This window comes from Salvelinus sp. IW2-2015, unplaced genomic scaffold (assembly GCF_002910315.2).
Source record: "Salvelinus sp. IW2-2015 unplaced genomic scaffold, ASM291031v2 Un_scaffold16574, whole genome shotgun sequence".
Lineage (NCBI taxonomy): Eukaryota > Metazoa > Chordata > Actinopteri > Salmoniformes > Salmonidae > Salvelinus > Salvelinus sp. IW2-2015.
In genome coordinates, this window is record NW_019957653.1 from 1 (window position 1) to 25,447 (window position 25,447).

The 25,447-nt window shown below is 43.5% G+C and overlaps 2 protein-coding genes and 1 long non-coding RNA gene across 4 annotated transcripts; 1 reads left to right on the plus strand and 2 right to left on the minus strand.

Moving 5' to 3' along the window:
- Positions 1 to 3,222: 3,222 nt before the first annotated feature.
- On the minus strand, positions 3,223 to 8,593 carry LOC112080906 (cystein proteinase inhibitor protein salarin). 2 transcript variants are annotated; one of them, XM_070442748.1, is made up of 13 exons: positions 8,521 to 8,593; positions 6,927 to 7,065; positions 6,126 to 6,268; positions 5,863 to 5,898; positions 5,719 to 5,776; positions 4,951 to 5,093; positions 4,709 to 4,817; positions 4,452 to 4,594; positions 4,299 to 4,325; positions 4,130 to 4,190; positions 3,896 to 4,038; positions 3,696 to 3,732; positions 3,223 to 3,296 (listed from the first exon to the last, which is right to left on the minus strand). In XM_070442748.1, the coding sequence occupies exons 2-13, from the start codon at positions 7,048 to 7,050 to the stop codon at positions 3,292 to 3,294; spliced, it is 1,029 nt and encodes a 342-aa protein (XP_070298849.1). In that variant the 5' UTR covers positions 7,051 to 7,065; positions 8,521 to 8,593; the 3' UTR covers positions 3,223 to 3,291. The 2 variants fall into 2 exon arrangements, with proteins under 2 accessions (XP_070298849.1, XP_070298848.1); XM_070442747.1 differs by lacking the exon at positions 8,521 to 8,593 and adding an exon at positions 7,639 to 7,741.
- A 2,182-nt stretch (positions 8,594 to 10,775) lies between these two features.
- LOC139027486 (uncharacterized) lies at positions 10,776 to 11,813 on the plus strand. Its single transcript, XR_011479575.1, has 3 exons — positions 10,776 to 10,956; positions 11,053 to 11,091; positions 11,745 to 11,813. It is a non-coding gene; the product is annotated as an uncharacterized lncRNA (long non-coding RNA).
- A 1,302-nt stretch (positions 11,814 to 13,115) lies between these two features.
- On the minus strand, positions 13,116 to 24,665 carry LOC111953642 (bile salt export pump-like). The gene is given in 36 exon segments (XM_024146835.2): positions 13,116 to 13,750; positions 13,753 to 13,776; positions 14,169 to 14,315; positions 14,609 to 14,815; positions 14,958 to 15,155; positions 15,239 to 15,395; positions 15,580 to 15,821; positions 16,262 to 16,321; positions 16,323 to 16,349; positions 16,351 to 16,399; positions 16,401 to 16,468; positions 16,680 to 16,699; positions 16,702 to 16,722; positions 16,725 to 16,793; positions 16,796 to 16,838; positions 17,092 to 17,196; positions 17,285 to 17,458; positions 17,664 to 17,751; positions 17,940 to 18,006; positions 18,184 to 18,385; positions 18,623 to 18,793; positions 19,241 to 19,444; positions 19,644 to 19,769; positions 19,886 to 19,996; positions 20,119 to 20,232; positions 20,415 to 20,589; positions 21,039 to 21,163; positions 21,476 to 21,647; positions 21,936 to 22,069; positions 22,165 to 22,252; positions 22,760 to 23,022; positions 23,519 to 23,570; positions 23,649 to 23,678; positions 24,105 to 24,123; positions 24,235 to 24,317; positions 24,419 to 24,665. Coding segments are annotated over 35 exon segments (4,002 nt in total). The 5' UTR covers positions 24,308 to 24,317; positions 24,419 to 24,665; the 3' UTR covers positions 13,116 to 13,573.
- Positions 24,666 to 25,447: the final 782 nt, after the last annotated feature.

Consider the following 25,447-nt stretch of genomic DNA (forward strand, 5'->3'; position numbering starts at 1 on the left):
GTGGGTTTTTGTTTGTCCACCGCCTCTTGAGGATTGACCACAAGTTCTCATGGGATTAAGGTCTGGGGCTTCTTTGCTGTCCTTCTTGACACCAAGCCATCCTTCAAAAGTCTTTGCCTCACTGTGCATGCAGATTCCTGAGCAAGCTCTGTACTGGTGGTGCCCCGATCCCGCAGCTGAATCAATTTAGGAGACGGTCCTGGACTTCTTGGGCGCCCTGAAGCCTTCTTCACAACAATTGAACCGCTCTCCTTGAACTTCTTGATGATCCGATAAATGGTTGATTTAGTAGGTGCAATCTTACTGGCAGCAATATCCTTTCCTGTGAAGCCCTTTTTGTGCAAAGCAACGATGACGGCACGTGTTTCCTTGCAGGTAACCATAGTTGACAGAGGAAGAACAATGATTATAAGCACCACCCTCCTTTTGAAGCTTCCATTCTGTTATTCGAACTCATCAGCATGACAGAGTGATCTCCAGCCTTGTCCTCGTCAACACTCACACCTGTGTTAACGAGAGAATCGCTGACATGATGTCAGCTGGTCCTTTTTGGCAGGGCTGAAATGCAGTGGACATGTTTTGGGGGGATTCAGTTCATTTGCATGGCAAAGAGGGACTTTGCAATTAATTGCAATTCATCTGATCACTCTTCATAACATTCTGGACTATATGCAAATTGCCATCATACAAACTGAGGCACCAGACTTTGTGAAAATTAATATTTGTGTCATTCTCAAAACTTTTGGCCACGACTGTACATATTACCTAAACTACCCTGCACATTGACTTGGTACCGGTACTCCTTGTATATATTCTCGTTATTGTTGTTTATTGTGTTACTTTTCATATTTATATTAAATCTTTTTAACTCTGCAGTCTTCACCTGCTGTCTTTGGCGCTTGTGACAAATAAAATTAGATTTGATTGAAGTTAGAAGAGCTAAAGTTAAAGTGCAATATCAAAAAGACTAGTTTGGACGAACACAAGGTCAGTGATTACATACGTTGGGTGTTAGTCATCTACCCTTTCCTTTCCAATCCATTTCATTTGGGGCAGCTACCCGTCCCGGCTTCTCTGCTGGGGAAGATAATGGGAAAATGTAATTAAGGCGATTTGCAGTGGGCTCTTGTCACAGGGGGATTGTGGGAGATATGGCTTCTGTGGGTTGATTGGGGAGATAATCTGTGATAGGATAATGGCTGACGGGAGAATAGCACTGAGGTTCTTTATAGCAGTAATAATCAGTACTCGACTGGCACTGCAAGGTGAGACACACACAAGCATGCACACACACACACACACACACACACACACACACACACACACACACACACACACCACACACACAACACCACACACACCACACACACACCACACACACACACACACACACACACACACACACACACATGCAGGGGCGGACACACACACACACCTGCATGCTGACACCACAACACACACAACACACAGGGCTGAATGATATCAGTGTCAGCTGAAAGACTCCCTCCTGGAGTTGTATTGACACAAAACACTTAGAGGGGCTCTACACTTACCCAATCATGACAAATCACTGTTCCTAATGTCTGGCTGTCACACCTGAGGGGACTGTAATGATAGCTCAGAGCAAAGAAGGAAAGAGCCCTTCTGCAACTCATAATGGAATCATTGGACCTATCATGTGTTCTGCTTTATCTTATTGCTCCTCCTTTGTGTCAATTTGTGTTGCTGTACTGCTTTATTTCATTGCACCGTATTCTCAAGTGCTGTGATTGGCGGATGCTTGTGTTGTGCGGTTGTTTCAGCCTGCTGATTTAGAGTGCTTGTATTGTTGCTCTGGGTGATAAGAGTGTCTGCTTAGTGACTAAAATGTAATGTGCATGTCGGTGTAATCGTAATGCAGGCGTCATCTTGTTGCTTCTATTGGAATGACCATAGATGACACTCTGAGAATGGAAGTTCAGCTCTCTCTCCATCCTGAAGCCTATATGTTTTTCATTATGTATGGCTATAATGTATGCTAGAGACAACGTTGCAAATTCAGGGTACAGGGACAAAACATGGAGACAGTGTGTGCCATAGTCATTACACATGCAAAAAAGCCCTGCAATGTAATTACTGCCTGTAAACATCACACACACACACCACACACATGCACACACGCACGCACACACACAACACACACACACACACACACACACACACACACACACACACACACACACACACACACACACACACACACACACACACACAACACACACACACACACACACACACACACACACACACACATCCATTTTCAGAATTTTCTCACGACAGGATCCTAAATGCCACTCTTCTCATGGCTATTGCCACTCTGTCTTCTAATCAAGTTGAGCAGAAGTCTACCATAACCTACACAAAAACATGGCAATGTTGCATCCACTACTCTTGTTTATTGGTGCGATTTTGGGGACACAAGGAAACTGGGTTGTGTGTGAGTGACATTTGATAATGCAATGGCTCTGAACAGACTGAGAAAACTCTGCCCTCTACTGGTTTCAATTGCGCTGTTCTGTGAAAGGAGTAGTACACAGCGTTGTACAAGATCTTCAATTTCTTGGCAATTTCTCYCATGGAATAGCCTTCATTTCTCAGAACAAGAATAGACTGATGAGTTTCAGAGGAAAGTTATTTGTTTCTGACCATTTTGTTCCTGTAATCGAACCCACAAATGCTGATGCTCCAGACACTCAACTAGTCTAAAGAAGGCCAGTTTTATTCCTTCTTTAATCAGGACAACAGTTTTCAGCTGTGCTAACATAATTGCAAAAGAGTTTTCATAATGATCAATTAGTCTTTTAAAATGATAAACTTGGATTAGCTAACACAACGTGCCATTGGAACACAGGAGTGATGTTTGCTGATAATGGGCCTCTGTACGCCTTTGTAGATATTCCATAAAAAATCTGCCGTTTCCAGCTACAATAGTAATTTACAATATTAACAATGTCTATACTGTATTTCTGATCAATTTGATGTTATTTTAATGGCCAAAAAAGTGCTTTTCTTTCAAAAACAAGGACATTTCTAAGTGACCCCAAACTTTTGAACAGTAGTGTATATATATATATATATTTGTTTTTACTTGGGGGGCCAAATAAAACCACCCACGTCCACATTCGGTTGGGGAACCCTGCCATATGAGCTGATATAAGATAAAGGAAAAAATGGACACAAGAATTGAAAGTGTAGTGTTTATATTTATTGTAAATTGCAAAATAGTTAATTCCTCATAGAGTCTTGTCTTCTTCATTCTGTTGGAGGAAACAGACAGTCTGTCAATATCTGATTGTTTTGTGAATTAGGAGTGTAACATTAGTAAATGTGAAGGGTTCTTTAATATTTTTTTAAGACTATGGTCATTGTAGTTAAGGATTGTGAATAGGAGTGTAGTGAGTACAATGTTATGTATGAACTTTCCAATTTGTAAGTCGCTCTGGATAAGAGCGTCTGCTAAATGACTTAAATGTAAAATGTAAAATGTTAGTAACTAATGTGACTGGAAGCATACCCTGTGATGAGAAGAGTGGTCAGGGGCAGGAGGATGAATGGGAAAGAGAAACGGGAGTTAACACAAACTTTACATCATTGTAAATTCAGTTAAATTACATTGTAGCATTAAACACATGACATTTTGAAATGCTGGTACCTTACCATGGGAAGAAGCCCTTTAGGAACCTCCTCAGTAGTCTGGAAGCAAAAAGGCGACAAACAACTTTAGACTTGTTTGAGAAATCTTATATCAACTTATAACTTATATCAACATAGTAATWTAATGTATAACTAGAAATAACAACCCGGATTTCTTTCAGACTAATATGAATTAATTTCACTATTAATAATAGCACCATACCAAGTCAGCAAAGTGATTGACTGCCATGGTGAAGCTCTCCTGGCCATTCTCTGCTCTCTTGTTGTGTTCCGTCACCATCTTCCTAGTAGCTAGCCAGATCTCCTTGCGCTTAGCTTCCTCCTCGGTGGACGGATAGGTCTTTCCTGCAAGCATGAAAAACGTCAACTTGTTTAATGAATTTGACTTTATGTATACGGGAAATATCTATTTCAGTTATTGTTGAACCAGTTTTACCATATTTAACTTTCCATGTTTCAAACTCCTTGTGCACCTCTGCTTCCTCCCTATCTTGAAGCTAAGGAATAAGAGAGGTCTTGATCATACAATTACCACCACAAATGATTGATTCATATTTTCATTAACCTTATAAGTGCAGTGCATTGCAGTAAGTGCGTGACCCTACCCTTTGTCCTGTAACCTCCGCAGTAGTCTGTGAAAGGAAGCAACATGCATAGTATTAAGAAAGCCTATGAGAAAAGTATCATCAGTAACCAAGTWAGCAACCTCCAAGTTTAACTGTTTTATATAGTAGGCCTCTCCCTGACAGTGATCATACCTTGTCAGAAAGATGATTCATCCCCATGGTGAAGCTCTCCAAGCCAGTCTCTGCCCGCTTGTTGTGTTCCATCACTCTCGTCCTAGTAGCTAACCAGATCTCCTTACGCTTGGCTTCCTCCTCGGTGGAACCATAGCTCTTCCCTGCAAATGGTCAGATAACGTTGAGACATAACGTCTGTATTGTTTAAACTGTTGTAGTCAACCATCACTGTTGACTATTTTTGTTTCTTTCAATGAGTATTGAACCCGTTTTACCATGTTGAACCTTCCACATTTCAAACTCTTTATCCACCTCTGCTTCCTCCCCTCCATCTCGAGTGGGAAACACAACCATAAGTCGTCCTTTAGGAACCTCCTCAAAAGTCTGTGGGTGTAAAAAAGACAGAGACTCAAAAATAAGACAATAAAATGTTAGACAAGCTGTTTGTAGCAGAATATTCAAAAGACTTTAATCAATTTGATAATTATTTGACAATAAATAAATGGTACCACCTTACCATGTCAGAGAAGTAATTAATCCCCATGGTGAAGCTCTCTGAGCCATTCTCTGCTCTCTTGTTGTGTTCCATCACTCTTGCCCTGGTAGCTAACCAGATCTCCTTACGCCTAGCTTCCTCCTCGGTGGAGTTATAGGTCTTACCTACGAACATGTCCATTTAGTAAATATTAGCATCTGCATTTACCAATGCTAGGCTAACGCTGCACTTTATTTTAAAGCTTATTTCCCTTTAATTATTTAGGGGCCATTGTACTACTACCAGTGGAAACAGTAGCCGTCTCCGAATACCCATACTAGCGTACTAAATAGCATGCGAAAAAATACAGTTTTATGGTATGTGACATTTCGGGGAAAAAAGTACTTTGAATATGTAATCTAATGCACAATTGCGTTGATTCCCACRATTCATTCATTTTGGTACAGCGCAACAATTTATCTGATTACCAGCTGTTGTCAAATACGTGAATCGGAAGAAACAAGTGAATTCCACTAGATCAAACGCCGAAATGAGTATGCAGTTTAATTATGTAGTACGTTATTATGGGTATTCGGACACGGCCACTGCCTTAAAATAAAGCCTCATTCAGTCACAGGAGGCTAGTAATAATGGCCGGAATGGTGCAAATGGAATGGCATCAAACACCTGGAAACCATGTGTTTGATACCATTCCACTCATTCTGCTCCAGTCATTACCACGAGCCCGTCCTCCCCAATTAAGGTGCCACCAACCTCCTTTGCATTCAGTTAGTATTAAACCAGTTTTACCATTGACAGTTTTCCACATCTCAAACTCTTTGTCCACCTCTTCTTCCTCAGGTCGAGGCTGAGACACAAGACAGAGTTCTTCATCATACTATTATTATGATTAACCATATAGGGAAATGCGTTGTAAAGACTGTGGCACTTTACCATGGGCAAAAGTCCTTTAGGAACCTCCTCAGTAGTCTGTGAGAGGAAGCAAAGACACGGAGACTCAACAAAGAGACTCAACAGGGCTGCTAAGAAAATATKACAGTAGTAACTAACTATAATATAAATAAATCATTTAAACTAAAACTATGGGCCTAAGACGGATTTGGAATGTTATTGTAAAGCCAGTGGCTGAGCTAGAATTTCTAAACTAACTAACTAAATTGAAAGTGAATAATTTACCAGTAAATATTGAACCGTACCAGGTCAGCAAAGTGATTGACCGCCATGGTGTAGCTCTCTAATCCATTTCCTGCTCTCGTATTGTGTTCCATCACCCTCTTCCTCGTCGCTAACCACATCTCCTTACGTTTGGCTTCCTCCTCGGTAGACGGATAGCTCTTCCCTGCAAATGTACTCTAAATGTATCTTTCTGTGTTGACATTTTGACGACTAATTCATTGTCAATACAATTATACACTGAGTATACCAAACATTAGGAACACCTTCCAAGTACTGAGTTGCCCTCCCTCTCTTGCCCTCAGAACAGCCTCAATTCATCGAGGCATGGACTCTACAAGTTGTCGAAAGTGTTCCACAGGGATGCTGGCCCATGTTGATGCCAATGCTTCCCACCTTTGTGAAGTTGCCTGGATGTCCTCTGGGTGGGGGACCATTCTTGATACACACGGGAAACTGTTGAGAGTGAAAAACCCAGCAGCGGTGCAGTTCTTGACACAAACCAGTGCACCAGGCACCTACTACCATACCCTGTTCAAAGGCATTTAAATATTTTGTCTTGCCCATTCACCCTCTGAATTGTACACAAACAGAATCTATGTCTCAATTGTCTCAAGGCTTAAAAATCCTTCTTTAACCTGTCTTCTCCCCTTTATCTACACTGATTGAAGTTGATTTAACAATGAATGGTTCAATAAGGGATCACAGCTTTCACCTGGATTCACCTGGCCAGTCTATGTCATGGAAAGAGAAGGCATTCTTAATGTTTTGTATACCCAGTGTAAATATCCATTGGTGAAATATTAGTACTGAACCAGTTTTACCATATTTAACTTTCCATGTCTCAAACTCCTTGTGAACCTCTGCTTCAGAGTCTTCAGGAAGGGGTTTAGACACCACAGATGATACAGTAACAGCCACCAATAGCAGGAGCACGAGAGACTTCATTCTAGAGATGAGCGGCTAAGGTAGAAAACACATGGAAAGATCTGGGTCCAGCTCAATATACTCAAATAGGCCATATTGATATTGATACACTCAAAGGCTTATCCACATTCTCTGACTTCTCCCCCAACACCAACGCGACGCTACACACACACGCACCACGCACCACGCACCACGCACGCACGCACACACACACACACACACCACACACACACACACACACACACACACACACACACACACACACACCACACACACCACACACACACACACACACACCACACACACCAAACACACACACACACATACGGTCAGCCTTGTGGACCAAGTTTTGTCCCCAGTTAGTCATGACATCCCCATACGGAAGATGCACGACCACCCCAAAAAAGAGAAACAAGGAATAAATAGAAACATTAAACTCAAAGTCCCATGGTTCAGCGGCAAAGAACACAACACCAACACACCACACACACACACACACACAAACACTGACACTACACCAGCACACCACACAACCCACACACACACACACACACACACACACACACACACACACACACACACACACACAACAGCGATGTTTAACTGTACCTTCTCCCTGTGATCGTAGACTCACAGTGCGTTGTACCACTGCACACTGCCACTTTATAGCCACCAGTGACACAGTAGACAAGCAAAACAGATGAACTCTGTACCTCTTTCAAAATCACATTGCACAAGCACACAATGCTGTCTTTCACAATCACTTTCAAAACAGCCTTTCTGAGAAGTAAAATGAACCCTACGTTTCCTAATCTAACCTCATCTTGATTCGAAGTCACCTGGTAGGTTAATTCCTCATCACTTTACAGTTTCTCTGTTCAAAAAGGGGTCAAGCAAAAGCACAGCTACAATAACTCACGGCAGTTGGATTCCTTTAAAAATATGCGACTTCCAATACTAAAAGTAACTTGGACAGCAACTAGGATAGTGACATGAAATGTACATATTTATAATTAATATCATAAATTTGGCATACAATTTTATACTATAAGGAGACTTGCTAAATCTGGATACATCTGGATCCTGAGGGCCATCTAAAGCCCTGTTTATACCTGGTTCTAACTTGTGTGCTTTATCCTGATCTTGTCCATATTCTGATTGTGCCCACATTTTTAGACAGGTGTAGACGATTAAAAGACACATTGTGATCAGATCTTCCTGGCCACCGCCAGGAAGGGATAACATATACATTTTAATACCATGTGTAGTCACATTTCTGGAAATGTGGGCACGATCAGGACACATTAGCACAAGGTATAAACAGGGCTTTTAACAGATGTCACTGATTATTGCAGTGTACAGCATGTTATAAACAACAACTAGCCTATTTCACAATCCACTCCATGCTCATTGCATAGTCCACATTATTTGGGTTGTTCCACAAATAGTGCATTTTGATATTTTTGTATTTTATATATATATTTTCTTTACCGCTTTTTCTGCCCAATTTCATGGTATCCAATTGGTAGTAGTTCCTGTCTTGTCTCATCGCTGCAACTCCCGTACGGACTCGGGAGAGGCAAAGGTCGAGAGCCATGCGTCCTCCGAAACGCAACTCAACCAAGCCACACTGCTTCTTGACACAATGACACAATGCACATCCAACCCGGAAGCCAGCCGCACCAATGTGTCGGAGGAAACACCTGGTCTGCAATGCGCCACAGGAGTCGCTAGTTCTCGATGAGACAAGGATATCCCTGCCGGCCAAACCCTCCCTAACCCGGACGACGCTAGGCCAATTGTGCGTCGCCCCYTGAGCCTCCCGGTCGCGGCAGAGAGGCAGAGCCTGGGCTCAAACCCACAATCTCTGGTGCAACAGCTAGCACTGCGGGTCAGTGCCTTAGACCACTGCGCCACCCGGGAGGCTGCATTTTGATATTTTAAGTTGAAATGGTGCACCAATATTGAATTTTAAAAGCCTGTTATATTAAATGAAATGCCCTTTAATATAGACCACATGAAAAATTAAATAAATCTGATTTAATAAGGTGTGATGGAATTTTAATGTTTGTGCTTTCCTAATAACTAATTTCTGTGTTCTATTCATGTGCTGTTCTAATAGCCAATTTCTGTGTTCATGCAAGTGACTGATTGAACAAATCCTCACTATCAGCATCTGCAATTTGGCAGTACGCCCAGACCTTGTTTTGAGAATGAAAGATATCTCAGTTTCAAGGTCTCCGCTTGGAGAGAAGAAGCCTTGTGAGGTATTGGTCTGCCARATGCATGAACCAGTATTGGTTGGTGACATGAATGAACCAAACGTTATCCGTTAGTTCTCTTATATACTGCAGATAGATCATGTTTGCATGATTTAGCTTATTCATCATACATTATTAACGGGACTGCCCAGTTGGAGCTCCTGATCAACATGTGTACATGGTGCATTGAGTTGCTTGGAACCTCTCCAGGTGATTGTTAATAAACAATGATTCATTTAAGATAGACTTCGAGTGTCCCTAGTGGTAATTTCCACCACATGGAGTAGAATTTCCACGACAAGGGTTAGGCCCAAATCAGCATTTTGACACATCCCTCCTGTATTTCTGACTTCTAGGAAGTTATAATCCGCTTAACCCAAACATTTCCCCAACTTTTCACCTCATTGTGAAGCCCAAATATTATTATCTTATTATAAAATTTTTTTTTGTAAAGCCTTAGTTATTTTCTTGCTTTGACAAAGTCATTTCTGAAGATTATAATTTATTTAACGTGATTTACATTTTAAGGTCAACCCTGTTATGTGAACTGGACTCTCCTTTAACAACGGTGAAACTATTCCTTTTTAAATGTATTTTTTTAAAGAAACATTGAACGTCAAATAGTAAAATCATAGTGTCAAAGCAGGTGATCTGTTTCACTATAGTCTTTTTCTGAATTTAACGTCTTGAAATGGGAAATGTTTTTTTAATGAAGTTGACAGAATGTTGAATTTTAAATTTAAAAAATGTAACCAAATTACTCTACCCAAATGGCACTCTATTAGTTCATGACAACACAACAGTTAGAATTCAGCAGGGTATCTTACCTCCGCAGTTCAGTACTCCATCCTGCATATTGTACATGTTCTACCATGCTTCTACTCATGGTCTACACTCTGTTATTARATTACCACTTCAGTTCACTATAATACTTATGAAGAGAATAGGATACAATGCCACCAAGTGGTCAACTAATGCCACTGAGTTTACCACTAAAGTTTCATGTAATGCACTCCCAAGTGAATCAAATTCCATCTCCAACCAATTCCAACCGTGGACATGGTCTTAGATTCTTTTTAAATGCATCTAATTCAATACCAAAGCAACTTCAATCTCTGACAAGGCCATTTTGGAGCAGYCCTACCTATCATCTTTGAATTAGTTGGACCCCCATTCCTCGTTCTCATTGAGGCCACTTTGGTCACCGATGGATGATGGAGCATTAGAAATACAGTGGTCTCTAAATCACATTTACTSTCGCTGTTTAATACAAACMTATTTACTGTTCAACCCCCCAGTAGGTAATAACAATAACTTGGTGGGTSCTTGTKCTATTTCARACATGTACAAATACGCATGTGTGAATTGGAAATGTGTTTTCCTCATATCCTGCTCTGGCTGAGACAGGGTCTGCCATTATCAACGGCGACCCCGGAGCAATTAGGGTTGAGTGCCTTGCTTAAGGGGCACGTCAACAGCTTTTTCACCTTTATTCAAACTAGGTTCCTTACGGTTATTGGCCCAGTGCCTTAACCGCTATGCTACCAGCCACCCAGTAGGTAGTAATGACATGGTAAGTGTGTTAAATCTTCTGAGGCTTGACTTTTCACCAGGGTGGAGGCTGAGGTAGATGGAGAGGCAGAGTAGGAGAGACAGTATAGGACTAGTAGGACAAGACAGTATGAGGACTAGTAGGACAGGACAGTATAGTATAGTAGGACAGAGACAGATAGACTGTAGACAGAGACAGATAGGACAGTAGATAGGACAGAGACAGTATAGGACTAGTAGGACAGCGACAGTATTAGGACTAGTATGACAGAGACAGTATAGGACTAGTAGGACAGGACAGTTATAGACTAGTAGAGAGACATAGTAGGACTAAGTAGCACTAGAGACAGAGTATAGGACTATAGACAGAGACAGTATAGGACTAGTAGGACAGAACAGTTATAGGACTAGTAGGAGAGACAGTTATAGGCTAGTTAGGACAGAACGTATGGACTAGTAGGACAGCGACAGATTAGACTAGTTATTAGTTAGGACAGAGGACCAGTATAGACTAGTAGGAGAGGAAGTATAGGACTAGTAGGACTAGAGACAGTATAGGACTAGTACAGGAGGAGACAGTATAGGACTTAGTAGGACAGAGACAGTATAGGATAGTAGACAGCGACAGTATAGGACTAGTAGGAGAGAACAGTATAGGACTAGTAGACAGAGACAGAATAGGACTAGTAGGACAGAGACAGAATAGGATGTAGGACAGAGACAGCTATAGGACTAGTAGCGACAGAGACAGAATATGACTAGTAGGACAGAGACAGTATAGACTAGTAGGACAGAGACAGTTGAAGGACTAGTAGAAGACAGTATAGGGACTAGTAGGACAGACACAGTATAGGACTAGTAGAGACGAGGGACAGTATAGGACTTAGATAGGACAGAGACAAGTTATAGGACTAGTAGGACAGAGACAGTATAGGACTAGTAGGAGAAGAGACAGTATAGGACTAGTAGGACAAGAGACCAGACAGATAGACTAGTAGACAGAGACCAGAAAGGACAGTAGGACAGAGACAGCAATAGGACTAGTAGGACAAGTAGATAAGGAGACAGTATAGACTAAGTAGGACAGTAGGACAGAAATAGGACTAGTAGGACAGCGACAGTAACTAGACTTTTTGATGTTTGATGAAAACGAGTTTTGATACTCGTCTTTACGAGTGGATAACATCGTGAGTTGATGACTCGTCTTTACGAGTGGATAACCGTGAGGTTGATTACTCATCTTTACGAGTGGATAACATCGTGGAGGTCGATGACTCGTCTTTACGAGTGGATAACATCGTGGAGTTGATGATGACTCGTCTTTACGAGTGAGATAACACGTGGAGTTGATGACTCGTCTTTACGAGTGGATAACATTGTGGAGTTTGATGACTTCGTCTTTACGAGTGCAGAAATGGATAACATCGTGGAGTTTGATGACTCGTCTTTGCGAGTGGATAACATCGTGGAGTTTGATGACTCGTCTTTACGAGTGGATAACATTGTGGAGGTTGATGACTCATCTTTACGAGTGGATAACATCGTGGAGGTCGATGACTCATCTTTACGAGTGGATAACATCGTGGAGGTCGATGACCTGAGATTGAAAACACACACGCGGCTCAAACTCAGTCCTTCCGCACTGGGCAATACTTTAGAGCACGTTAGCCCTACTTCTCACCCACTAAGTCAACAGAGACCCAGACACTCACCACCACGCTTGATTCCAGGACCTGTCTAAGGCGTGCCGGTATCAATCAATATTGTATTGACGCTACATGGCACAAAGTAAAACAGTGTCCTCTAAGCGGACGGATTGTGAGCAGAGAGCCAGGAAAGATTATATTGCTTCACCGGCATACTAATTCACCCATGTCTGGGTGCTGGGAATCTGGGATGCACTGATGAAGACTCCATTCCATAAGGTCAGAGCGGTGTGATCACACATTACCGCTGATGGATGGATGCATCATCCATCCATCATAACTCATCCTGGTCTCAGGTCAGTGTGTCACAGTTTCAGTCATGGAAGCATCAACAAGACCTGATGTAGAGAATACTGTAGTACTAGTCTGTAGTACTAGTCTGTCCCAGGCTCTTCAATGAATCTGTTATCTTAACCTTTGACTAAGGAAAATCAACTGTTGTAGAATATATTATCGTCTGCAGGCAATTTAAATGCACCATATTTGGTTCAAAGAATAAAGGTTCAATTTAAAATCCAAAACATTTTAAAATCATAAATGTATAATGGTAAGCACAGCACAAACGATAGACAATCGTAAACAGTTACTTTATACCCTCAATGTAGATATAAGGATTCAATGTATTCTTATGCAATACAGTTAATTACAAAAAGTAAAAATTCTAATATAAAAGGTAGCCACTCAGACCTACAGTATGTCTCATACTTAACACTGACCTGTGTCAATGTAAGACAATTAATAGAGCATAATTATGAACACCTGAAAGCCCACCTTGAATACATGTACTCAACAAAGTAATTGAACTAATCCTTCATTTTGTACACCACAGTATATACAAGTAATGAATGCATACCAGCCATAGTTCTGTTTAAATGTAATGACAACAAATGAATACACAYCATGACCAATTAAAACTAAAGAATGTGTGACGGTTAACAGGATTCCTTCTGCAGAATAAATACTATATGACCTGGTGTGATGACCTGAACAGGCATTTCCTGGTTTGGCTCCTKTAACCCTGAGGAGTTAGCTGATTGGTGCACCGGTGGTGACAAGTTTGTAATAGGCCCCTTTGAGAGCCATGAGCTGGTCATGTGGTCCCTGTTCGATGACGAAGCCCCTGGACATAACGGCAATGATGTCAGAGTTCTGGATGGTGGAGAGACGGTGGGCGATGACGATGCAGGTTCGGCCCTCCCTCGCGCTTTATCCAGCGCCTCTTGCACCGTCTGTATGCAGGCAGGCACGCACGCACGCCACGCACGCACGCACGCCGCACGCACGCACGCACGCACGCACGCACCGCACGCACGCACGCACGCACGCACCACACGCACACACACACACACACACACACACACACACACACACACACACACACACACACAAAGCTTTGAGCTGATTTCACAATCACCCATGACTCACCATGATTACTTGATTACTGCCTCTGCCTCATACAATGGACCTAAGGCACAGGCAAATTGCATGCTTGCCTTGCCTCGTACCAATTCTAAAGCTATTTGGAATTGAAAGATCTGTATAAATTGAATCTATCCTTATCAGGTTCAGGACTTCTTCTACTGCTTGTGGTGATGACAGGCGGTTGTCATGGAGACATTACCTTCTCGCTCTCCGTGTCCAGGGCTGAAGTGGCTTCGTCCAGTAGCAGGATCTTAGGGTCGCGGATAATCGCCCTGGCGATTGCTATGCGCTGCTTCTGTCCCCGAGAGAGCTGGGAGCCCTGGGAACCCACGTTGGTGTCGTATTTCTAAAGGGAGAAATTCAAACTTTAAAGACTACTGTGTCAGACAAAGGGCTACAGATGCAGGGTATACTGTGACAGAGTTCTTGTGACTAAAAGTTTGGCACATAAACTGGACCTTTGTATTTGGATCTTCGTGTACGGGTATCTTTGATAGAAACCAAGATGTTAGAGTAACTGGCCACAACTGATTTAAATGACATATCTAAATCYTTGGCGTTTCCTTCCTAATGGTGCTACAAACTTGCAATTTTGTGTTGTTTTAAGTTAGTACACTTAGCATTACTTAGCAGCATTACCTCAGGTAGTGTCATGACAAAGTCGTGGAGCTGGGCTTTCTTGGATGCGGAGATGATGTCATTCATGCTGACTTCGCGTAGGTTGTCTCCGTACTTGATGTTGTCTCCGATGCTGCAGTCAAACAGAATGGGCTCCTGGGATACGATGCCGATSTTGGAGCGCAGGTACGAGACGTTGACCTGAGTCGAGTCATGGCCATCAATAATCTGCAATGCAACGTGGAAAATCCAGTCAACTATCCTGTGAACTAATCCAGCTCCCAGGATACCCCCATTGTCTTACAGTCTTTATACCTCTAGAGACATATATGGGGATTTTGCGTGCTGCTGAGAGAAACTGAGGACTCACCACTTTGCCCTGGTCGGGGTCATAGAATCTCTCCAGTAGCTGGACGCTGGTGCTCTTCCCACAGCCGCTGCTGCCCACGAAGGCCAGCGTCTGGCCGGGCTTTACCGACACGTTGAGGCCGTTCAGCACCTGGATGTCTGGCCGGGTCGYGTACGTGAACTTACAGTCAATGAACTCTAAGTTCCCTCTGAAATCAGGCTGGACGAGAGAGAGAGAGGGGGCGTGAGCGAGAGAGAGAGAGTGAGTGCGTGTTTGTGRGTGCGTGCGTGCGTGACATGTACCCATTTGTCCCCCTCGTTGCTGTAGACGCTGATCTTTGGCACGCGGTCGAGGAGCTGGAAAAAACGGGCAGCTGAGATCTTGGCTTTGGCGTAGTCTGGGGTGTAGGAAGASGCTCGGCCCAGTGCTGTGCCACTGGTCACTATGGCTGAGATCACTCTGAACCAATCACAGAGAGACAATGGGGTTTAGTCAAGTTAATATAAAGAAATAAACAAAGGTGGTGGAGGTAGTGGAATACATCTTGGACAATGTGATTTCATGGTCTGTTTATATTGTTGACAGGTATGCAGGCAGACAGGCAGACAGGCAGACGGACAGGCAGGCAGACAGTTTCTCTCACCTAAAGACCAGGCTGAAGTGGAGGCCCTCCTGGCGCACCAGGTACCCTCCAAACCTGTAGGAGGCACTGTTGGCCATGAAGATGACACACTGGGCAAAMCCGTAGCAGGCACCGTACACGTTGGCCTTCTGTTTGGCGGCCTGGTACGGAGCCTCCAGGTGAGCCTCGTACATCTCCACAAATCTCTGTTCCTTCCCCAGCCCCGCGATGGTGCGGATGTTGTTCAGGGCCTCGCCAGAGATCTACAACAGATACCACAGAGATGTCACAACCACCCACCACTACCACCTTGTAAGTCTAGAACAGGAAGTAGGAACTGTCTACAGTACAGGAACTATACGCATTATCTCTACCACACTGTAAGATAAGCTCTCCAGTGGGTTTACTGTGACGAGGTTTCAGGAAGCTCTCACCTGATGTCTATAACAGACATTACAATAGTTACAGGCTGAAATATCTTAGAATATGACACAAGYGAAGTTCTGTGGTAGTGACTTTGCTTGAATGACCCTAACAGAAGCTTTCGAGAAACATGTTGATAACGTATTGATAGCTAATGTGTGAAGTTAGTGTACAGCCTTGCTTTAATGACAATTCACTTCCAGTCACAGTAGCACCATGTGACTCCAGCCTGTGTTACAAACAGCCCTGGCCAGTGAGTCAGTGGAGTACTGTAGCCTACCCGTCCTGCATCCTCCATGGCCTGTTTGTCCTGCTTGGCGAAGCCAGTGAGCATCTTAGCCCTGGAATCCTCCAGACAAAGCCAGGAAATGGCAGGAAGCACAGGATGACCAGGCTGAGCTTCCAGCTGAAGTAGAAGGAAATGGATGACGGCAACGCCAATGTTGGTCAGAGAGTTAACGATCATGCCGATCTGAGAGCCAGTGGCCTAGGAGAGGATGAGGGAGCGGTATCAATCAATCAATTTGGGTTCGGAATAGGTTATTTACCCAGAATGCCAGATGGTGAGGTTTTCTTTTGGGTCTGCTGCATTAGTTCCATTGCACTCCATTAAATCAAGTATTTGAAAGACACTAATACTATTTGGTCTGGGGTCTGGTAACTGCCCTATATGAGGACTATATGAGGTCCATACTGACCCCTTGGACCTGGGAGGCTCAGTGGCCAGCCGTGTGGTCAGAGCCCGGGGCTGTTCCTGTGGTCATCGAACCAGCCCACCTCCTGACCCAACATGGCGTGGAAACCCATCCTCTCAAGCGCCTTGTCAGCAGCTCCCCAGACTTAGAGAAGGCATAGCCCTGGTGGAGACACCGACACCGACACCATCAGGTTAAGGGAAATTACAAAAACACAAGAGAGAGTTTAGTTAGAAGCAGGAGAATGGATTCGGTTGATGTGAAGATTAAGGAAGGTGAACATAAAGGATGGGAGGGTGGTAGGAAGGGAGGGTGGTAGGAAGGGTGGTAGGAAGGGAGGGAGGGAGGGGAGGGAGGGAGGGAGGGAGGGAGAGGGAGGGCTAAGGGAGGGAGGGAGGGAGGGAGGGACATGTACTTGGAGCATCTGGGTGATGAAGGACGTCACTCCGACCAGCACAAAGAACATGCAGATACCATTGATCTCCCTCCTCTGAGCCTCTGGGTCTGGTATGGAGAATGTCTACAGGAACACACACATACACTGATTAAGCTAATGAACCAATATTCAATGAAGACTGTCTTGTCAATACTACACCCCTCCACCTTACCGCCAGAATCTGACTGAAGAGCAGGGAGTACACTGGGTTGACTCCTCCGTTGACAGCTGCTCCGATGGTTCCAAACAGCATGTAGGGCCACTCAGGGGCATTGTACTTCAGGATCCTGGTCACTGGAGCAGGCTCAACTTGTTCCTCGACCTCTTCCTCCTCCACAAAGGCACTCTGGACACATTAAGACATATCTATACACACACGTGTATGGACTATGGATACATGCATAACAAATGCACACATGTAAACTGTAGATTACCTGGAAAGAGAAAGTGGCAAGTAACCCCGTTTAACTCTGTTGATGACTCCCATACCAACCTCCTTCACACACACACACACACACACACACCACACACACACACACACACACTCTGACCTTGCCCGCGTCTGCCTGAGATATGAAGGATTCTGCTTCTGGAATGAGGTTGGACAGTTGTGAGCGGGTCCTCTTCCTGATAGAGGCTCTGTACAACAGACAAGCACCAAGTCAATGCACTACCGAGATGCAAAATGACACCATCAGTCAGCATTCTGGCACAAAATGTCTGCCATGCTTCACCCAGATGTGTGTCGGATTCACTGTAACCAGATATGAGTGAGGCCTTGTGAAAAGGATGTGAAGTGCATCATGAGAGATGTAGTTCTACAGTACCTGAGACTGGCTCTGTAACTCCCGGCCCTGGATAAACTCTTCTGCTCTGGCTCGTCATTGCCCGCCACTGACACAGGCAAAAGGAGGGAGGTTATTATACAAAATGTTATAAGAAATGTTTTGTTAAAGGTGTTCCTGCACATTCATTTCTCTCTTAATACTTTTTATGTTGACAAAAGTGTGTGCAAGTCAACTTTAGAATTTTGGCAGAGGATGGGGATGCATTGATCTCATAGAGACCTACTCTGTCTGGCCTTCTGGTTGAGAGCCTTGTCTCCTTGGCTTTGTAGGGTGACCAGAGTGAAGTAAACACCCTTCCTCTCCAGCAGCTCATCATGCTTGCCCCTCTCCACCGCCCGCCCATGCTCGTAGCCCACGATCACGTCCGCGTTCTTAATGGTGGATAGGCGATGGGCTATGGAGATGGTGGTGCGGCCATTGCGTACCTTATAGGAGATAAACATGAGACGTTATCCTACCTGGCTACGGTGAATATGGTTATTTTCATAATTGTTTTTCTACCATTTGTCACGTACTTAGGTCTGATCATGTTGTATGAAAGATGATATACGAACACAATCTATCATCAGAGTTATCCTTACTATTATTAATGAATTGATCCTAGCAGAGACACTTCCTGGTCATTTTGGGAATATGGTGCTATTTGGGACGCAATCACTCACTTTGTCCAGAGCCTCCTGTACCACAGCCTCACTCTCATTGTCCAGAGCGGAGGTGGCCATGTCCAGCAGTAGGATCCGGGGGTTCCTGACCAGGGCCCGGGCGATGGCGATGCGCTGCTTCTGACCGCCGCTCATCTGACCTCCGCCCTCTCCCACCAGTGTGTCAAATTTCTGTTGCACCAATCACAAGTCTTTATGTCATTGAACTGAAAGGCCATGTGACAGTAGACAMACAGTAGACAGTAGATGTTGAGTCAGTAATGTTTTGAAAGTTTTTAAGCCTTTGAAAAACACTGGAGACAAAAGTCACAAATAAGTAGTCTGGGTTCCAGATCGGACTATCGTTGTCATGTTAGTGTAACAGTTTTCCTTCCGTCCCTCTCCTCGCCCTTACCTGGGCTTGAACCAGGGACCCTCTGCCCACATCAACAACTGACACCCTCGAAGCATCGTTACCTATCGCTCCATAAAAGCCGTGAAACAACTACTTCAAGGTCTCAGAGCGAGTGACGTCACCAATTGAAACGCTATTAGCACTCGCCCCGCTAACTAGCTAGCCATTTCACACCGGTTACACTAGCCCTCAATGTATAGCGCGCTAAATGCTGTCAACCTCACCTGTGGTAGGTCCATGATAAAGTTGTAGGCATTAGCCTCCTTGGTGGCGTGGATGATGTCATCCAGGGTGACTCCGGGGCGACCGTAGCGGATGTTCTCGGCGATGGTTGTGGCAAACAACACAGGCTCCTGCTCCACGATGCCCATCAACGAACGTAGCCATTGGATGTTCAGGCCTCTGATGTCATGGCCATCCAAGGTCACCTGAGACAAGGCATAAACAAGGAGAAAGAGAGAATGGGAGGGAGAAAAATGGGACATTTAAAATGTCTCTACACTATTTCCTCTAAAGACTCTCTCAGTGATACACTTTAGTGGAGGTGCACTTTTGTACTGATAGAAGTAGTATTATTTTACTAATGTGTTACATCATGTTAAATATATGTCAGGGAAGAGAACATACCATGCCCTCCTTGGGGTCGTAGAAGCGTTGGATGAGCTGCACGGCGGTACTCTTCCCAGCTCCACTGGGCCCCACAAAGGCGGTCGTCTCGCCAGAATTCACTGCTACACTCAGCTTGTCCAGGATCTGACACGGCACAAAGCACATTACAGACTGCATCTTTAAGGAAATATTCCACAATCGCCCTGAGATACAATAATCAGATGCATGTCGTCGTTATAGGAAATACTAAGCCACAGTACCACGACTTCAGGTCTGGAAGGGTAGTGAAAGGTGACGTTATGGAACTCAATGTCCCCTTTGACCTTGTCCAGTTTGTACCCTGCTTCTGAGAGGCAGTCGATGTCCGGCTCCTAGGCACAGTGACACAGCCAGACAAATGGCAGTGTTAACCACCAGGGCTGTTTAAAGTGAGCGTGCACACACAGTAAATGGAATGCTCAATGAAATTCTCCAACAATGTTGAGTTTCCTACCCTGTCGATGGTCTCAAAGATGATGGTAGCAGCTCCTCTTCCTGCAGCAAATGCCTCCAGACATGGAGATGCCTGCCCTAAGTTCAGGGCTGCTATCAGCACCCCAAAGAAAACCTGCGATGACAGACAAGACAGTGGAAAGGACAGATGAGGTGATCATTATTTTTTAAGCTCTTACTGTTTATTATTCATTCATAAATCAAATACATTTGATTCACAGTCTATAGCTGAACTACTTACGGACTCTTTATAAAGTATACCTTCATGGTGTTGGCCGTATGGTTACAAAATAGTACCTGTAACAGTGTTCCGGGGCTGTACTCCTGTGTGTCCACCACTAGGCTGGATCCGTACCAGAAGGCCAGGGCGTAACACAGGAAGATGATAAACCACATGTAGCCTGTGAAGAAGCCCATGATCAGGCCCTTCCTGATGCCCCAACGCTGAGCTGCGATCAGATTCTTGTCATACCTGGGAGAGAGAGAAAGGGACAGAGGGTTAAAGATGCAATCCGGGATCTTAAGCACGACAAAATCGTAACATATCATACGAATTCAAACAAACAATTGTGATTTTTTTTTGCAGGATTGGAATTGCACAATTGGATGACGTCGTACACAAAAAACAGGGACCCGTTTTGGCTCGTGAGCACTACTTTCAAAACTACTTGCTGAAATTATACAAAAGTTCTGGAGCGTCCCTTTAAACTGGGATAGAGGCCCAGCACGCAATATAATATGTAAGGTGGTGCTACTAGTTGCCCCTTAAGGAGAAAACAATTAATGGAATTAAACAGTATATAGTGAGGTTGATCAAGGTAAAGAATATCAAATTTGTCTGGCGAGTATTGACACTTACAAATTCAGCAAATAACTAAAGGAGAAATTGTTGGGGCAGTTTCTGTCATGTTATTATATTACCTCTCCACTTCCTTTAGCTCTCCTCCGAAAGCGGCCACTGTTCTGATGGAGGTGAGCACCTCGTCGGCCACGGCTCCAGCCTTCGCATAGGCCTGCAGCTCCTGACCCGTCAGCTTGGCCACAAACTAGACGAGAGCAAAGGAAGTAAGTAGAAAGGTGCAGTCAGTACAGTACACTTACTAACTCCCACCTCAATGGAGCTCAATGAGAATCGACACATTGTAAATTAACAATGTAAATCATAGGCCTAGTTCTAATACTCATAAATGAGCTTTCCTTGTCGCCTTTAACTTTCATTGTCTCCTTTACTAAGTGTCCACTAGTAAATTGCTTCTATCCATTCCTAACAGAGTTAAACGGAGAGGAGGGAAGGAAAGGGACCGTTTCAGTTTATTGGGACAGGAAGTGACCACATTGATTGACGTTGACCATCCTACCAGAGCCATGAGGGCGGCCCCGACTCCAATTAGAGGGCTGGCTGCGATGATGACGAGCGTTAACTTCCATCCCTTCACAAAGCCCATCGCAAAACCACACACGAAGGTGGTGAAGCGCTGGATAAAGATGCTCACTTGATCCGCAATGGCGTCATTGATCTTGTTGATGTCACTGTGAAATAGCGGAGCACACCACAGAGTCATGAGAGTCATTAGCATTTTTCCAGGTCAGGTCAAGTTCAAGAACAACTACAGATGTAGGATCTTAATTTGGGCCAGTTTGCTAAAGCAGAAAAATAATCCTGCAGCAACAGGAAATGTGAATTATTATGTGGACCAAAATAACCAAATTAAGATCCTACATCTGTACTGGTCCTAAACATGATAGGAAATGCAAATGTTCCCAGAACTTTTTCTATTAAAACCTAACAGGGGAATTTGGTCTGTGTTTTTCTCTTACTCTGACATGCGTGTGTTTAACTCCCCAGTCGAGTTGCAGTCGAACCAGCCGATCTCCATCCTCATCACCTTCCTGAAGTACATCTTTCTGATGATCTGGATCTGTCGCGCTGCAGACGTCACCCACAACGAGATCTAAAAGAGAAATAAGGCATTCAAAGCAATCAAGATCTAGCGCTCTGTCATCAAACTGCTTGAACTCAGTATGTTGATGCAAACTATATACTTACTTGAAGGTATCCTAGCAAGAAAACTGCGCATCCAATGGCAACGTAATAGTAGGCAAAATTGGTCATCTCATACTCAATGTCCAGAAGCCTGAAAATGAGTGTCATACATATGTAGGATCTTAATTTGAGCCAGTTTGCTAAAGCAGGAAAATAATCCTGCAGCTACAGGGAATGTGAATTATTATGTGGATTATAAATAATTTACATTTTTGTAGGGGTTGATACATTTTTTGTAAGGGAAAATCAAGTCTGACATTTCAAAGTGGAATTACAACCATCTGAAGCCTTATTAAACCTTGAATACACTACAGGTTTTACATGTCATGCATCGCAGGAAAGTTTTCCTGCAACAGTGTGATCAAATTAAGAGTCTACATCTGTAAACTAATTACAAAAGACAACAGCTTGAGACAACAAGAAGACCCTAACCTTACCCTAAAATACATAAAGAGACCATTTTCCCTGTGTAACCTGCCCATGACAGTAGGCTACTATAGTTGTCAAATAAAATAATTTTTCTATCCTTAATCCTTGATATAGAAATTCCATGTACAGCAACGTCCTACTCTTGTGCGCAGCAACGAATAGGACTTACCCACAAGTTAAATTCTTCATCTTATCAGTGTTATTGCTGTCCAGCCAGTCTGTCCATACTGACTGGTTCTTCCACTGTATGGTGTTGTTGATACATTCCTTCCTGGGGTCCAGGAGCTCCTGTAACTCGATGTCGTACTCGATGAAGGTGTCGGTGAGKATCCCGAACACCAGCAGCATGAGAGGCTGGGCGGAACCGTGGAGGAAGGCACACACACTACCCCCCACCATCATCAGGGTCTCCCGGCAAGTGGCGAAACGGAACTGCAAATACATACACACACCGAACACACACACACCGAACACACACACACAAACACACACACAACCAACCAATGGGTCAGTCATCACAACAGGTGTTCTGATAATCTGACCTACCATCTCAGAGTGTACTACCTGGACAAAATATGCATGCTTTAACCACTGTAACCATGTAGATTTTAATATTGTCATTGCCACAACGAAGGCATCCCATGGGAACCTGCCTGTGTGTGATGAGTCTGGCCCATGATGCTCCATTCTCATATTGTACCTACCATTCTTGTACCCGTTTCTGAAGATTTCCAGTCCAGTTGTGGTTTAAAGTTCTTATGTACAAGAGTTATGAACCAGCTCTCCCACACATGAGATAAAATAAAAACGTATTCATGTGACGTTCACACTACACTACACAACCGCACAGTGAATTCACTGAAGGAACCATAGAGTTAGATACTGTTTTGTTTCATCTCTATGAAAAGAAACACATWAAATACTTTACCAGCTGAAAGAAGCCAATCCTGATAGCAGCTTCATTCTTCTTGTTTGGAGACCTGGGACAATCACAGAGAAATTAGTCAAAGCCTAAAGGACATGAGGGGGAATAATGTAGGGGGAGAAGATGGACTTACTTTGTGTCCTGTTTCGGGTTCCCCATCATCCTGCAGCGGAGAAAAAAAGAACATGCTATTAAATGTGACCTTGTTTTTACGTGTCACAATTCTGAGAAACGTGATAAGAAATGGGCTCCAGAGTGGCGCAGCGGTCTAAGGCACCGCATCTCAGTGCTAGAGGCGTCACTACAGACCCCGGTTCAATTCCAGGCTGTATCACAACCGGCTGTGATTGGGAGTCCCATAGGGCGGAGCACAATTGTTCCAGCATCGTKCGGGTTTGGCCGGGGGTAGGCTGTCATTGTKAATAATAATTTGTTCTTAACTGACTTGCCTAGTTAAATAAAGGGTCAATAAAAACATCCATACACTTATTTTGTTTAATTTATCAATTTTACCAACAAGAACACAAACCACACAGAATATAAGTCATGACAAGTGTTTGTTTTTTTAATCTGAGAAAGATGCACTTACATGTATGCATCGTTAGGTTCTGTAATAAAGAGATGATAAAGAGATATTATACTTTTCTAAAGCAGTGTTTATGTCAGGACAATGACATCAAAATCATGCATTGAACATAATCATATTCATGCAGGTGTACCTTCATCATCAAAASCATTGTTTTCTTCTCCCAGCTTTTTGATGCTGTGTAATTTCACTGATCCAGCAGGCATCCTGGACTGTCTACAATACATTTATAAGAGGGAAAATATATAATAAAAATGAATTACAAAGCCAAAATACATCCCAATTGAAATGTATTGTATTATCACTGAGATACCTACCAACTTGCTGTTCCCCAAATCCAATGAAAAACAACGTATCTCCTCTTCGCACTAAAATCCTTGTTGGATTCTGCTTCTTAACATTATAGTCGATCCAATTGTACAGTACACTGATGGACTCCAGTCCGTACTAAGACGTGCTGCCGAGTCCACCTGACAGCTTGGTGCCACCACTGTGTGTCTGTAGAGATGGCAGGTGGTCACTGATAGTAGGTAAAGAGTAGACTGATAGGGTGACTGTGGGCTGGAAGAGGCTGAGGCCCTCTGCACCACGTACTTATTGGACACACAAGCCAGGTTCACGCTGGAACTTCAGGTCATACGATTGTGTTTAGAGGTAAGTGTCCTGACGGTTCGTACTGCCCTAGGGGGCGATGACCCAGCTATGCAAAGAGTAGGAGAGAGCATGGTACAAAAACAAATCCAGACCCTTTACTACATCGCTCTCCTTGCAATGAAAAGGAATCTGGTCAAATAATTTGCATATCAGGGTTTTACACTTGCAATTGCACTCATGGTGATATGTGTTCTTCTTAAATTCAACCATAAATTAGGGCTAAATGGATGTTATGAGAACGTCAGATAATCATTTTCAAGAATACATAACAAGTAATGATATTAAGCCACAATCACCATCACAATCTGAGGTATGCCTATGTTAAAGGACTGTTCTAGCATTTTTATTAAAGTGATCAAAAACCATGGCAAAATCTATAAGACATCCATCAATGATTAGGCTCAGCATTACACATTCATCATATCACATTGATGACTTCTAAGAGATATTACAGTTTATCGACCCGTCTATATGTGAACACAAACAGTGTGTGAAGACAGGATACTGTCCAAGAGTTGAAGCTAAGTCAAACACCTTCCAGGTCATCACCCTCAGGGCTGCTGTCCTCTTCAGTCCTAAACAAGCCAATATGATCTGTCTGAAATGATGGTCATACATTTGTTTCGTTTGCATTTTAGCAGTCTTGTCATAACAGGTTTTCTCCTAACTGGGATGTTTTACCTTAACACTGT